The sequence below is a fragment of the Stegastes partitus genome, unplaced genomic scaffold (genome assembly GCF_000690725.1).
Source record: "Stegastes partitus isolate 25-593 unplaced genomic scaffold, Stegastes_partitus-1.0.2 Scaffold1338, whole genome shotgun sequence".
Lineage (NCBI taxonomy): Eukaryota > Metazoa > Chordata > Actinopteri > Pomacentridae > Stegastes > Stegastes partitus.
Window position 1 is genome coordinate 34662 of NW_007579069.1, and position 13710 is coordinate 48371.

Below are 13710 nucleotides of genomic sequence, written 5' to 3' on the forward strand. Positions count from 1 at the left end.
TACCATTTAGACATTCTTGTATATGATTAAACAAAAGAAAAAGGTTTGGAGTCAGTGCGATGTGGTTGAATGTGGAATAACAGCCAACGTATATGCAGCAGAAAACTGTTGGTTTGCTTTTGAGCTCATCCTGAAGCTAATCAGCTCAATCTGAAGGTTAACGAGCGAAGCAGCGATCAGGCTTCACAGGTCAAATGTTTCAGCCTCGTGTCAGAGTCCCACTTAAATCTGACAAGCTTGAAAATCAGCTTTTCCACCTCGTCGTCGTGTCCATGTGGCGCCTCTGATACACGTCATCAGAGGAACAAGCGATCAGCACCATGACCGAGCGTTTCCAGTGTTTTGCGGGTTTTTTGTACGTAACAAGAACCCACCTGCAGGGCGGAGTTTTCTCTTTAACCGCTCTTCTTCAAAATTACTCCAATATTAGAACGGAGAGAAGTTTTACAAAGATGACTAGTCACTGTTTTGATAAGGCACATTGAAAACAACAGTAATGGAACCAGAGAAAGAAAGAAAGAAAGAAAGAAAGAAAGAAAGAAAGAAAGAAAGAAAGAAAGAAAGAAAGAAAGAAAGAAAGAAAGAATATGATTCATGCTAAGAAATGTACCTAACAAGTTTAGATAGAGACCTTGTAGTGTTGTTTATAGTGTGACTTTATCTCAGTAATACTTATTAGGGATTAAAACCCTGCAGAAATGATATAAATTTAAATCTATAACACATATATAGGCTGTGTCACTACAGTGTCACTAATTATGGAGCCTGAAGGAACTAAGAACATTAACTCATTAATTAACTTCAGTATTATTAAATACAGAGTTTAACCGAACTAATCTAAACATTACAGCTAAGACTCCAAAGCATTAATGATGGAGATGATCTGCACTGATTTTGAACTGAGGTTGTGATCCAATAAGGTGAAGGTAAAGCGATGAGTGTTTCAGGGTTTAATCAATAACTGGAGAAGAACTTTAGGAATAATGATCAAGGCAAAAGCAAACATTTAGAACCGTTAAAGACTGTTTATCACTTCATGCTGCGAATAAGTGGTGCCTTCTGAGATCTGATGACATGTAAGTTGTGCAACGTCTTGATCGCAACACAAGCAGCTTCTACAACAAGTCTAATGATGACACGCAGTCAAGCAGTTAAAGTATTTGACAGGAACACAGTAAGAGCTCACCAGCTTATGAAATACAATACAGTCGTGACTCCACAATCTGACCCTTAACAAAACCTTGCTATCCGACAGGTTTTTAGGAAAAACAAACGGAACCCATAAAAACAGCCTTAACATAGCGACAGCCTTGGATTCTGACTCCGACATGACATTTAATGTCACCAATCAGGATAACAGCGTATTATCTGACTGAACAATCCCACCGATTGGCTACGTTCACACTGCAGGACTTCATGCTCAACTCAAACTTTTTTGTGACTTCCTTCACATTTCCAGTTAAATGCGACTTGTATGTGATCTGCTGTGTGAACTTCATACGACCCAAAAGTGTCCCGCATGCGCAGAAGAGGACACGACGACGTCACACGCAGCGAGCGTGCTCAGTGTTTATGGAAGTAAACACGGATGGTGGCGGCAGCGGCAGCAGGGCCACCAATGGTGGAAACAGAAGTGTGAGCGCTAACTAAACTAGCATCAGCAGCCAAGTACCACCTGTGTGTTCTGGACACTTCCACCCCGTCAGAGCGCTCCCCCGGGGTGGAAGTGTCCCCCAACTGCACCGAATATTCAGATATTCATCATTAATTGAATATCTGCATAACTGAATATCCAGAGACCAGACAGTTCTATTGGGACCAGCCCTACTAGTTATTATAACAACTATAAACAATAATTAACAACTAATGAGCCTTCCAGCATCAAGCCCTCCTTGTATCTCGACCTCCGTCTTGACAATCCGACAGCCTTGCTATCCGACATAAAAGAAGGTTTTACATTTAGTGTCGGATTATCGAGTCACGACTGTTTGTTAAATTAATTAGTTTTTCAGATTCGTTAAACTCTTCTATCAGGCTCCTCTGGCGCTCAGTGACTCGATGATTTCTCTCAAACCTCGAGCTCAGTAACAAGACGAGCAGCAAGGTGCACTTATAAACCCTCATTTCAACAAACAGCTGCTTGTTTTAGGAGGATCATCAGCTTGTGGATTATTTTATGTGCAGAATTCAAACTGGATTGGGACTGGGCTGGTTTTAAAGAGGCGTCAGTCATGAATGATCGGCTGCTTCTTGTTTTGTGGTGCTTCGTTGTGTCATCTTCTGTCTTGTGTGTTTTCTAATGAAAGCATTTACTCTGAAGCATGTATGTGATAATCAGCTTTCATGCGCTTTAGAGGACCATCTAAGGGTCAAGCTTTGAAAGTTATCTGAGCCTATAAGGGTTTGGGTTCAGTGTGTTGAACCACTGACCTCCAAACGTAAATAAACCAGGCCTGCTTACATTTCAAACTTCTTTAAATGAAACCATGGGACCACTGGTTTATCCTTAAACAATATTTTCAAGCTTATCATAATCTGAGAAGTAATTGTAGTTGTCAAATAAACGATTCACTTCTGAAATGGAGGAGAAGCCAGAAGTACAAACACCTCGATGTCGTGCCTAAATGAAGTACTGGAGTCATTTTATCACCGGAAACAGCGTGACAAGACAGCACGGCGAGATTTATTCTGCAGGTTTGATTATTACAACATGACAGCATCAGTTGTTCTAATGACAAAGAAAAACATCAGGATCAAAGGTGTAACAGCTGAAGAAGCACGGATGATGCGCAGCAACAGGTGAGCCGGTCTCTCAGCCGTATCTAAAGCAGTATCATACAGAGCAAAGTATGTCAGGAATAAGCGACAACAGGACTTCTGCCTCCTGCAGCAGGTCGAGCATCAGCAGGGAGTCGGGATGGAGAGGCTGCAGGCGACCAGCCGTCCTATTTCTTGTTGAGCACGTCGTACGTGTCTTTATTGCCGTCTTTACGTCTCAGAGGCTGCGATGGAAAAGGTGGAGGGAAGTCAAAGAAAGTGTCACTTAATGTTCAGTTTTGTTGATGTAATAAGGACGTATGCCTTTAAAACTCCGCCCACCTGGTAGTGGTCGTTGGTGGATCTCACTTCATTAGAAACCAGGTGCTGTCGGTCAGAGGCTGAGGACAGACGTGTTGGAACATTAACACACAGACAAACAGAGTCTAATGCATGCAGGATTGTTTTAAAAGTGATGAAGTTGTGTTATTCAGAGCATCGGTGAGTTACTGCTCACGCCTGTCTTCTGCGGTCTCTGGTATTTATTTGCGTTGCTCGTTTTACTAAATTTTTCCTGAAGAAGTTTGACGAGCTCAGTGTTACGCTCACTTCTTGTGGCCGGGCTGCTGATCTAGTTAGAAAACCGACACCATGACAACACTGTCAAGCAGCTCAGACAGGGGCTTGATCATTTTCTTGCAGAGCGACAGTTGAGCAACACTTGCCAATATGTTTACTATCAAATCAAATCCAGTTTATTGTCATGTTGCTGTACATACGCAGCAGTACAGGCAAGATGAGAGAGCGTTTCTTCAGGATCCAGTAACTTGAAGCAATTTAAATAAACAAGTGTTTGCATATCTGGATCAGCAGTTCAGCATTCTGACAGCTTGTGTTGATCAATCTGGAGGTTCTTCCTTTTAATATGTGACTGTATTAAAATGCAATTAAAAGAACAATGTCTTGTTTCTACGCGTTGGCTTTGTGCAGACCGACCAAACCCCAAACTGCACGGACGTAATGTGTTGAGCGTCAGAGGTGACGGTCGGCCGATTTCGTTATTTCAGGCAACAAAATAGTTGCTAAGTTTTGTGTTTACTCCCAATACGGTTAGCGTTCCCTCTGATTAATGAACAAGGCCGATGTCTACAGTGATCAGAGTCGCTGGTTGTGACCACATGAAGCCTTCTCTGCGACACCTCAGATTCACTGAGTGACGGTTTTAACGTTTCTAACAATAACTGAATCGCTAATACTGGCTCAGCGCTGCCGTGAAGTTGTTCCTCATGTGTTGTATGTTGGCAACACATCTGTCAAACACGAAGGACACACTGGATCCATGAGTAGCCTCGTCAGACGTCTGACAGCAGAACAGCTGCAGCCACCGAAACAGCCACAGCTGCAGCGTCGCCCCGACAGTAACCACGTTCACAGCCTCCGGGTACGGCCCAGCGCAGTCAGCAGTGGCTGTGGCTTCTTTAAAAAAAAAAGTAATCAGCAATATTTAAATCATGTGAATGTGTTTCATGATCATTGGAGCATCTGCAGAGTTTTGCACTAAATGGGCATTTAGAGATTTTACAGACAAGCTTTAAGTGTTGCTGCAATAACTTGACAGACGAACCTGATGAATACAAAAAGTCACTGCAGAGGGAAAACCGATTACTGTGTCTCGCTAGTTTTAGTATTTCTGAGCGTAGCGTTCGAGCGGTGTTTGTTCTTTGTGCTCCTCCTGTGATCTTTAATCATCGGCATGTGGCTTTAGAAAACACCACAACGTGTGCAAATACATGACAGACTCCTTTAAACGAACGGAAAAATGTGAAAATTATGTGTTTTCCTTACTTTAAATTTAAGTTAATTATTCCAGTATGCTCACCTTCTAGTAAAAACGTATCACAGAACAGTTATAAACAACTTAAAAAAAAAATAAACTCACACAAGATTACTGTGTCGTCTTTACATTTTGAGGTCTATGTTCAGATCACTTTGGGACGGACAATAAAGTCTATCTATCTATCTATCTATCTATCTATCTATCTATCTATCTATATCAGGTTAAATCACCAATAAAACTGACTTCATTTCTGGCACAACTTCCATCGGGTTCAGCAACAAGTTCATTTCTATGTTGAGCGAGTGTTCGTGAAGCGTTTTAATGTCCGTACACTCCTCCTGCGCGGTTATTAAAACCTCAAATAAACCACATTATTCACAGTAATCAGGTGTTATCTGTGTCTCTGTATGATTCTCTATGATTATCGTCTTCATTACAGTTTTTCTCAGTCAGAATTTCAGAATTGAAATCCTCAGAACCACTCGTTCAATCTTCACATCATCGTGTCACTTCTCATTTCTGTGAACACGTTCTAAACGCTTTGCTACGTCCATGTAAATGATTACGTACAGTTCTCTGCTGTTTCCTACATTATCGATTGCTCATGTCGTGTTGATCAGAATGTGGTATAATGGGTCTCTGTTGGATAGTCTCAGCCCCACAACATTTAGGCATTAGCTCATCGCATAAGTCTTTACATGCAGAATACGTCGAGCACATTTCTATACATCTCCATTAGACCTTGTTTTTTCTAAATCTGTCTTTAATTGGTAAGTTGCTCTCAGGTGAATCTTGACTTTCTCTCGTGCTGTGCTGTCTTTTTCCTTTCTGTGTCGTAATGTCACGGTCTGTCAACAAACTACAGCACAAACAGCAAATGCGAATCTGGTCCAGACTCTTGCAATTGATCTCTGAGGTGAAACTCACAATGAACAATAACTGTCATCAAAACTTCAGCCATAGTTTACATCAAAACATCAGTACACTGTTGTACTGACACCACGACTAAACAGTGTGACCATCTCATCCACTGACTGGTCATTCTGATGCCATTGACGTGTTCACTGACACATATTTAGTTTTGAGAGATGAACTAAGGATTTAGAGCCAGTAACTGCCTTCTGCAGGTAATCCACGGTGTTTCGTTATTCGTACAAACTGTTTTGAGAAACGCACCGACTGTTTTGTCGAGGATGATTCGAGAAATGTACCAAAGCAACGGAGAAAAACTGTAATCAATCACCAATAAGACTGACTTCAATTCTGGCACAACTTCCATCGGGTTCAGCAACAAGTTCATTTCCATGTTGAACGAGTGTTCGTGAAGCGTTTTAATGTCCGTACGCTCCTCCTGCGTGGTTATTAAAACCTCAAATAAACCACATTATTCACAGTAACTCGGTGTTATCTGTGTCTCTGTATGATTCTCTATGATTATTGTCTTTATCAATGTTTGTTATCCTGAAATATGGCTTCATAAATACAAAACGGCAGATTGTGGCGGAGATGAACCGGTGAGCTGTGGAACATCTGAAAGCATGTTTTACTCTACAGGGATGGAACATGTAGTCAGAATAACTGTGGGTAGAAACAACAAGGTTAGTTAATCTGTGATTTATCTTTCTTTTTGAGTTGCACCCATCCACTGGGTTGGACGTCTCGCATTAGAGGTTACATTCTGCTCATCGGGGGTTTTTTTCTAATTGTGACATGATCACTGATGAGATATAAAAAGGTTTCATCTGTTAGTCATTAATTCCTCTAAAGTTTCCACTAAACATGTGGAATTCTACTAAATCATTTCTTTCTCACCCTGTGAACCAAAAATTTCCGCTTCGGCAGCGGATTCACTAAACTTTCCAGTTTTATTCTACATTCTTCAGAGGGGTTTGCCTGGAAATCATTCATATTTTACGAACATTTCGTTGCTAAAAACATCGTAAAAATGAATAGTTCTTCCTGGCTGTTGACAGTATATTTAGACACCCAAACCTCCCATAAACACTTTGGACTCTAATGCGTCAACAAGACTCGTGAACCATTAGCCAAAGGTTTGGTTCCTGTAACAACAGTCAGTGTCGTCTGCATCTTAAGCAAAATACTGGTAAACTTAAAATACAAAAAAGTACTTGTCTTCATGTAAGCAACCAGCTGGTGGTGATATCCAGTGGTTAAGTATTGTTTTACCGTATTCACCTGTCGTCTTTTGCATTACAGTGCATTTTAACCTGTTGATATGTGGCGTCTACGACAGTGGACACCTGACCTCTGGCTAGAGTAATAGATGTGAAAAATAATAAGACAGTTTGAAAAAGAAAGGTCACTCAGTTTTGCTGCATGAAAGGTTTAACGTGGATGGACAGACGGACAGACAGACAGGTTTTGACTTTACTTTTCTTGTTCGAGGGGGCTGAACCGGTCCGCATTTGAGACGCGACGAGATAGACGGCCACTCCTATCACCACCGTGGCCACCACTTCTGCCACCACCACGCCTGATATCTCTCCCTTGTTCAACTCGATGCAGTTGTCACAGCCTGGACACACACACACACACACACACACACACACACACACACTCTATTATGCAGGGTAAATACTGTGAGTACATAAAACCATAGAAACTGCATGAGTGTTTTCACCACATGATGAAAGTTTTCCTGCAGGACTTACTCCGAAATTTCACAAAGATTTTTGATGCAGGTTCGTTGTCGCCGTCTTTAACACAGGCGTACTCTCCTGTGCTGGAGTCAAGTTTAGGCACCGTTAGGGTAGTATCAGGTGTACCATTTGGCATTTGCATTTTGTATCCTGAGCCACATGACAGCTTGATTTTCTCAAAGAGATCTTCCACTTTTATCTCCTGTGATTCTGTGTGTTGGGGGGGGAAAAAAAAACAAAAGTTTAAAAAAGAATGTGCGTTCATATAATTCCACACCAGGCATGACCACGACATTACCAGCACGGGAAAGGTACAACAGTCTTCTTACCGCAGATGCTGACAAATGCTGCAGGAGGAATTGGGAAAGAAAGATGAAAAGATTCACTTTAATCATACAACTTAGTCAAATTCAGACACTGGTAAGAAACGTTTGGTGTCTTTGTGATTTCATGAAGAGCAGAAACAGTGAGAGCGGCCTACCGATCAGCCCCCAGAGCAGCAACAACGCTAACTGCTGGCATTTCATTGTGAGTTCAGTCCTGAGACTTCTGCTGATGAAAGAAGAGAATACTTCAGTTCACTGCGAGTCAGACGGAGTGTATACAGAAAACAGGAAGGACGCCATTTTCTGCTTTTTGTCGACCATTTTACTCCGTTAACTCGAACAGAGAACTGTTTAAAGACGACATCTGAGGCGCAAGACGATTAGTTCAGCTAATCAATATTACAAACTTTGAATTTAGCTGATTTGACCTTTTTTTGTTTGTTTGTTTTGTTGTCTTTAAATTACATTTTTGCATCTACATGAAAACATAAACAGTCGAAGGTGATAAAAAAAAATACCGCCTTTATTTTGCCCGCAGTAAATTTGAAATAAAAGTACTGACCTCGAAGTAGAACGCTGCCGTGTCTGAGCCGTCGAAGCATGCAGTGTCGAAGTGTGTGAGTGTGTGTGTGTGTGTGTGTGTGTGTGTGTGTGTGTGTGTGTGAGGGGGACAGAGGAGGAAGTGAGTGTGATTGGTTTATTTCAGCATTCTTTGTTGATTTCTGCATGTGGAGGACTCGTTTAAATGCATTTTCTTCCTTTTTTCAATGCACGGCTCTTACTGGCAACGAGGTAGTTTTATTACTACCACTGATGGGGTAGATTTAATTTATGTATTTTGTGCATTCGCAGCTGAAAAGCCTCATTAATTCTCTGTTCAATCACTAGCAAAGACTTCATATTCCCCGTACAGAGATTTATCCAGTTAAAAAAGCACTGAAACTCGTTTGTGTTTTGTTTCTTCACAAATCATCAAGACCCTTTTCCAGAGGACATGAGCAGCATTCATGGGAGAAGAATCATCTCATATCGACTCTGGAGGTAAAGTCAGCACCAGCTCCGGCTGATCAGCGCGTCGACTGCTTCGCGCTGTGCAGTTGCTCTGGGAGACTCGTGCCCATGACGAGCAGCTCCATCTGGTAAAACAAAGCAAACGAACACAAGCGTGTGTGTTCAGATGAATATTTTAATTCCCCGTGTGTTGTAAATGTTTTTCCCTGTGTGTGTGTGACAGACTGTGTTTTCCCTGTTTGGCGCAGAAGAAACAGCAGCGAGAGCAAATAGATGCTCCCACAACACAACTCCGCTTCCTGTTTGAAGAAAAAAAACCACAAGAACCTGTGACCTAAAGCGAACACCTGGAGCGCATGCAACACACACACACACACACACACACACTGGGATGCATTATTCTTCTCCTGCACCTGTTGCAAAAAAAAAAAAAAAAACGACAACAGGGTTTCTTCCTCACTACATCCAGCAGCGTCTTCAGCATCACACAACAGACGCTCCGTGTTGTGTCAAAAGCTCATCACCCCCATGACTAACACAGAGTGCATTTTTCCCAGCCTATACGCCGCTCCTGAGCGCCCCCTGGTGAGTGCAAACTGAAACCACAGCCGGCCCACTGCTCACTTCCATACAATCCCCATATTATCTTTATTAGACGTCCTCTTTTATACACATATACATATGCATACAAATATACAGTACATGACACGTCGCATGTCCATAAACAATTACACATTCTATTAGTTATGCACCGTCTTCACCGGATATCACTGGTCAAAATGTAAAATCTCACGTTAACATTCTGGCGTTAGCATAGAACGATTAATGCATTCCAATAATGCCACAGGGAGGAGACGTCATGTGGGTACGGGAGGTCTTAACTCAAAACGGACTGAATATGAGCATTCTAACTTGGAGTTCGTACTTTGCGTCAGCAGTGTAAATACCGGATTGACTTGATGACAAAAACACTGACGGCTTTGTGTTGTGGATCACGTCTGAGTCGGAGGAGCAGAGGTTTGTTGATCCAGAAACAGACAAGATCTCCAACAACAAGTGGATCCTCTTCATCCAGCTCGAAGGTGAACGATGATTGGTTGAATGTCTGAGTTATGCATGCACGTACAGTCTGTTGCTCCGAGGTCCGTCAGAGCCAGATCTCCTCGCTGCTTGTGCTGTTCACCTTGTAGATGTAGCCCACCATCGGATATCTGGCAAAACCTGGGAACCATAGGGGAGAAGAAAACAACAGCCGCTCACTGCTGTTCCTCCGCAGCCAAACATATAAATAATGAAAACAGCAGCAGGATCAGAGTGTGTTTCCCTGACCTCTGGCGGCGTAGGCTAAAGACAGATCTTCCTCCTCCTCTTCCTCTTTCTTCTGCTCTCCCACGCTGTTCTGCTGGGCGGCCTCTCGGGCTACGAGAAGGGATGCAGGAAAGATGGAGGACACAGGAGAATGCAGAGAGATGTGATGGTGAGCTTCTCGGGGGCATAGTTTTTAGGGAAATACGCTTATTTTTCTACAAGTTGAATGAGAGAATTGATGCAACTTAAGTGACCGCATGTTAAGACTGAGTGGCTGCTGGCTGAAGCTGACCTGCTACTGGATGAGAAACAGAAAGGAAACCGGCAACCTGGCTGCTTCCAAAGCTAACCAGCACCAATACAGCTCACTCAGTATTTGAATCTGTACGAACAGACCATAATCTGAGCCCCCAAACAACCAACAGGTAGTGGCCTGCATGAGTCATGTGGCAGTCGTGCCTGATCAACAACTCAGACGAGTAACTCACCAATAAATAAATCGGAATCAAGGATGTAAAAACAAACCAAAATAATTAAATGTCAGTTTCTTTGCCAGTCCAGCTTGAGTAATGTCTCAGCATATAAAGATCTGCTAAAGTACTTCCTGGCTGTAGCTTCGTATTCACACTTCAAGTTTTTAATTATTTGGCATCATTTATTAAAAATCTGTTTTTACTTTGACATGAAAGAGTCTTTTTTTGGGTAAAGCCAAATTATATTAACTATAATTCAATGTTGAAAAGCAGTAAACGGGGAAAACTTCCAGGAGGACTGAATAGTTTTTATGTGAGCACGATAGGAACTGTTGTTAAAAGTCAGCATCAGATGCATCCTGAGCAAGACAGGAAACGTTTATCTGTGCTTATAAAGTGCTGCAAATTCAGCAAATGTGCACTCGGTGTGATTTTTTTGTTGTCTTGATAAAATGCTAAACTTTTGCACTTCTACATATCCACAACTTCTTAATAACTTTCTTTAGAGTTGCTCTCGTCACTGATTAAACAAACTCATCTGCATGCATCAGAATGTGTACGTCACAGTCCAGATTAAAATCCAGGCAGATTTTGATTTCACCTCGACCACATTAAAATCCTTCTTCTGTCATAATGAGACTGTAATCCTGCCTGGGCAAGTTTTAAATCTATAACCTCCACACTTCACCGTGGTGTGAACCTCACATTCTTTAATGTCGAAATAATCAAAGGGTCACACCAACATTTTCATTCACGTACATATGAAGACAGGTCTGTTGTCATGTTTAACAGTCACACAGGACTGGTACAAACACTACATGTATGAATGGTTTTCATTCAGGTGAAATCAATCGTATAATTCTGGTTTAATTCGGGTTTTTATTTTGGTGTGGTCACACTTTAAACATGTCTAGACAGGCCTACAATCTCAATTTGTTATAAGGATGATTTCAATCTTGCCGAGAGAGAGCAAATCAACATTTTAATCTGGTCAAGGCAGATTTAAAATTCAGCTGGATTTTAATTTGGACTGTACGGAAGCCAAGAGCGGTCGTTTTCCGCTACTGTTCTTTCTTCGCCGTTTTCTCGAGTTAATTTTCTCGTTATCTCGGGATAACTGGAATCGTTTTCTTGTGAAAACGAGATAATTTATCTCGAGAAAACCAACTTCGTTTTCGTCATGTCAGAGTTCCCGGTCAGCTGTCTGTATAAGATACGTCACACCAGGAAGTCCGACAACTTCTGATGAAGGCTGAAGTGACAGCCAGAACTGTCAACGGGATAATTATCTCTGCGGCCATGACCGCTCTCGGCTTCCGTAGGACTGTGACATATATTTAGATTTTTTTTCCATTAAAATAATTAGGCCTCCCCTAGATGTGACTTCACGCTGTTGTTTCCTCTAGACTGTAGAGCTTTATGAAGCCCCTGCCTCTGTTTCCATTCACCCATCGCCACCCCCTGCAGCTCAGCACACCAGCTCGCCTGCAGCTCTGCTCAACACTGTCAGACTGGAATAATTCACCTGTTGGAGCAGTAAACCGATCTGAGGAAGGATGATCGTCTCTTTTTGTCATCGTTACAGTTTCAACACTCAGCCGCGGCTTTGACTGTTGATTTTGCTCATGAAACGTATTTTTAAAAACACCGTATGGTCACGAAAGCACGGTTAAAACTTGACTTTTACAGGAAGGGTGTTTAAAACGTTCTTAGAGTTTAGTTGCTAATTTCCAAAAAGAGAAAACTGCCTTCTTAGAATCCAAGGAAATATTCTTTTATTAGCTTCTCCAAACATGCTGAGTGGCTGTCGACACATTTGGTGTGTTCAGATGTGCACCGACTGAAATACTTTACCGGTTATGCAACCGGCTTTTCCTGTAAGTCCAACCCCATCTCACAGCTCTTTCCAGGAACCTTCCTAGAACTGTGAATTGTATTGTCATTTCTTTTCAAGGAAATTATGAGAGTAATTACAGGGAACACAAAAAAAAGTCTAACCCCGGCTGTCACACATCAGAATGAGAGCGATTAGAGCATTCAGCCAAACAGGCGGCTGTTCAGTGGAGCTTCTGAATAAGCCTGAAACATTTGCATTTGGTGATGCTCGATAATTTCCTTGTTACATTATTCTGCTTCTATGGGAAAAATAAAAGCCTGTGAAGCTGTCTGCCTACCTAAAACACCAATATGCCTCACAGTTAGCTTTCCAGAATTATTTAGAGGCTGAACAACATCTCATTCTCTAACAGACTTGATTATCTTTTGACCAGTTGTGTGCAAAAAGTTGAGCAGAAATCTTTCCCAAACACACGTGAACTGTCAAAGACCAAAAATTCATCGACATGAAAAGGTGCCACATGCACATTTAAAGAAGAGGACAGACGAGTAAAGCCTCCATCAGCAGCGAGAAGTTGATCCACAGGAGAATAAACGTTTGAAAGTACTGCATTAGATTCCTTGAGTTTTCCTTCACACAAATAAAGATATTTGCACCATAAATTGATGCAGAAAAGGAACAATAAATATTCAATAGAAAGCGGGAGTTTAAGTGTTTGATTGTGTAAATTTCCTGGGGGAGAACTCCCACAGCCCCCCGCTTGATTCACACCGATGTTCAAAGAAAACCTCCCCCCGTGTGCTCCCACTGCCTGTTACCACCAACAACCGCAACACAATGAATCTGGGCTCCTGAGACTCACTAAACCCAAACTATTCAAGGAACTATGGACTGCTTGCTCTTAACAAGATCTTGGGCCACAATTTATCACGTTTTACCACAAATGCTGTGCGGTTTGTTGTAAGCGGCTGCTGCATGTGTTAAATATGCACACGCTCACACTTCTAGGTGTCCACAGTTCATCCACCTTCCAGCTATCTGCATTCGAGCTCAAGGTGCTTTGCCGTTTTTTGTTTTTTTTACAACTCTTACCTTTCCTCAGAGTGCTGAGGTCGTGGAGCTGCATGTTGGAAGGCAGAGACATGTTCTCTCTGGGGATGTGGGTCTTATCCACCTTCTCCGTCTTCAGATTGGCTGAGTCACTGCGTGGATGATATGCAGAGATATCACACTTGGATTAGAGGTGTTATTGATCTGTAGGATGGACATAAAGTATTCCTAAGAGCAGAAAAGATGCTTTCATCAGTGCTTTCTTTCCAGTGCACTAATGTGCTGAGATGGAATTTACGAGACAGCGTGTGGCATAAAGGTGTGCTGGATGCAGTGTGGCATCAGAGAGACGTGGACGCTGGTAGGAATCACTCCGTCACAATCCAGAAGCAATGTTTTTTAAACTTTCAATATCAAAGTATTTTTCATTGTCTACGAGTTACAGGTTGGT

At 42.0% G+C, this 13710-nt stretch overlaps 2 protein-coding genes across 3 annotated transcripts in view; both read right to left on the minus strand.

The window, feature by feature from the left end:
- Nucleotides 1-2641: 2641 nt before the first annotated feature.
- On the minus strand, nucleotides 2642-8249 carry LOC103369846 (T-cell surface glycoprotein CD3 gamma chain). Of its 2 annotated transcripts, none has more exons than XM_008298675.1 (7): nucleotides 8143-8249; nucleotides 7736-7806; nucleotides 7584-7601; nucleotides 7267-7464; nucleotides 6987-7130; nucleotides 3100-3158; nucleotides 2642-3002 (listed from the first exon to the last, which is right to left on the minus strand). In XM_008298675.1, the coding sequence occupies exons 2-7, from the start codon at nucleotides 7779-7781 to the stop codon at nucleotides 2946-2948; spliced, it is 522 nt and encodes a 173-aa protein (XP_008296897.1). In that variant the 5' UTR covers nucleotides 7782-7806; nucleotides 8143-8249; the 3' UTR covers nucleotides 2642-2945. The 2 variants fall into 2 exon arrangements, with proteins under 2 accessions (XP_008296897.1, XP_008296898.1); XM_008298676.1 differs by having other exon boundaries at nucleotides 7736-7803; nucleotides 8143-8243.
- A 962-nt stretch (nucleotides 8250-9211) lies between these two features.
- The window catches only part of tmem25 (transmembrane protein 25), a 17033-nt gene continuing 12534 nt past the window's right edge, over nucleotides 9212-13710 (minus strand). Inside the window, exons 5-7 of the mRNA XM_008298674.1 lie at nucleotides 13302-13430; nucleotides 9921-10010; nucleotides 9212-9812 (exon numbers count right to left, since the gene is read on the minus strand). Of these exons, the coding sequence (XP_008296896.1) occupies nucleotides 9739-9812; nucleotides 9921-10010; nucleotides 13302-13430 (293 nt within the window). The 3' untranslated portion in view covers nucleotides 9212-9738. The remainder of the gene's footprint in view (nucleotides 9813-9920; nucleotides 10011-13301; nucleotides 13431-13710) is intronic.

Bases quoted from the DNA above. Each gene is read 5' to 3' on its own strand.
- LOC103369846 (XM_008298675.1), bottom strand. From the start codon at position 7,781: ATGAAATGCCAGCAGTTAGCGTTGTTGCTGCTCTGGGGGCTGATCG. The intron at 7,131-7,266 runs GTAAGTCCTGCA...GTGTGTGTCCAG, and splicing joins AATCTTTGTGAAATTTCGGA to GCTGTGACAACTGCATCGAG. The intron at 3,159-6,986 runs GTAAAGTCAAAA...GTCTGTCCTCAG, and splicing joins AGCCCCCTCGAACAAGAAAA to CCTCTGACCGACAGCACCTG.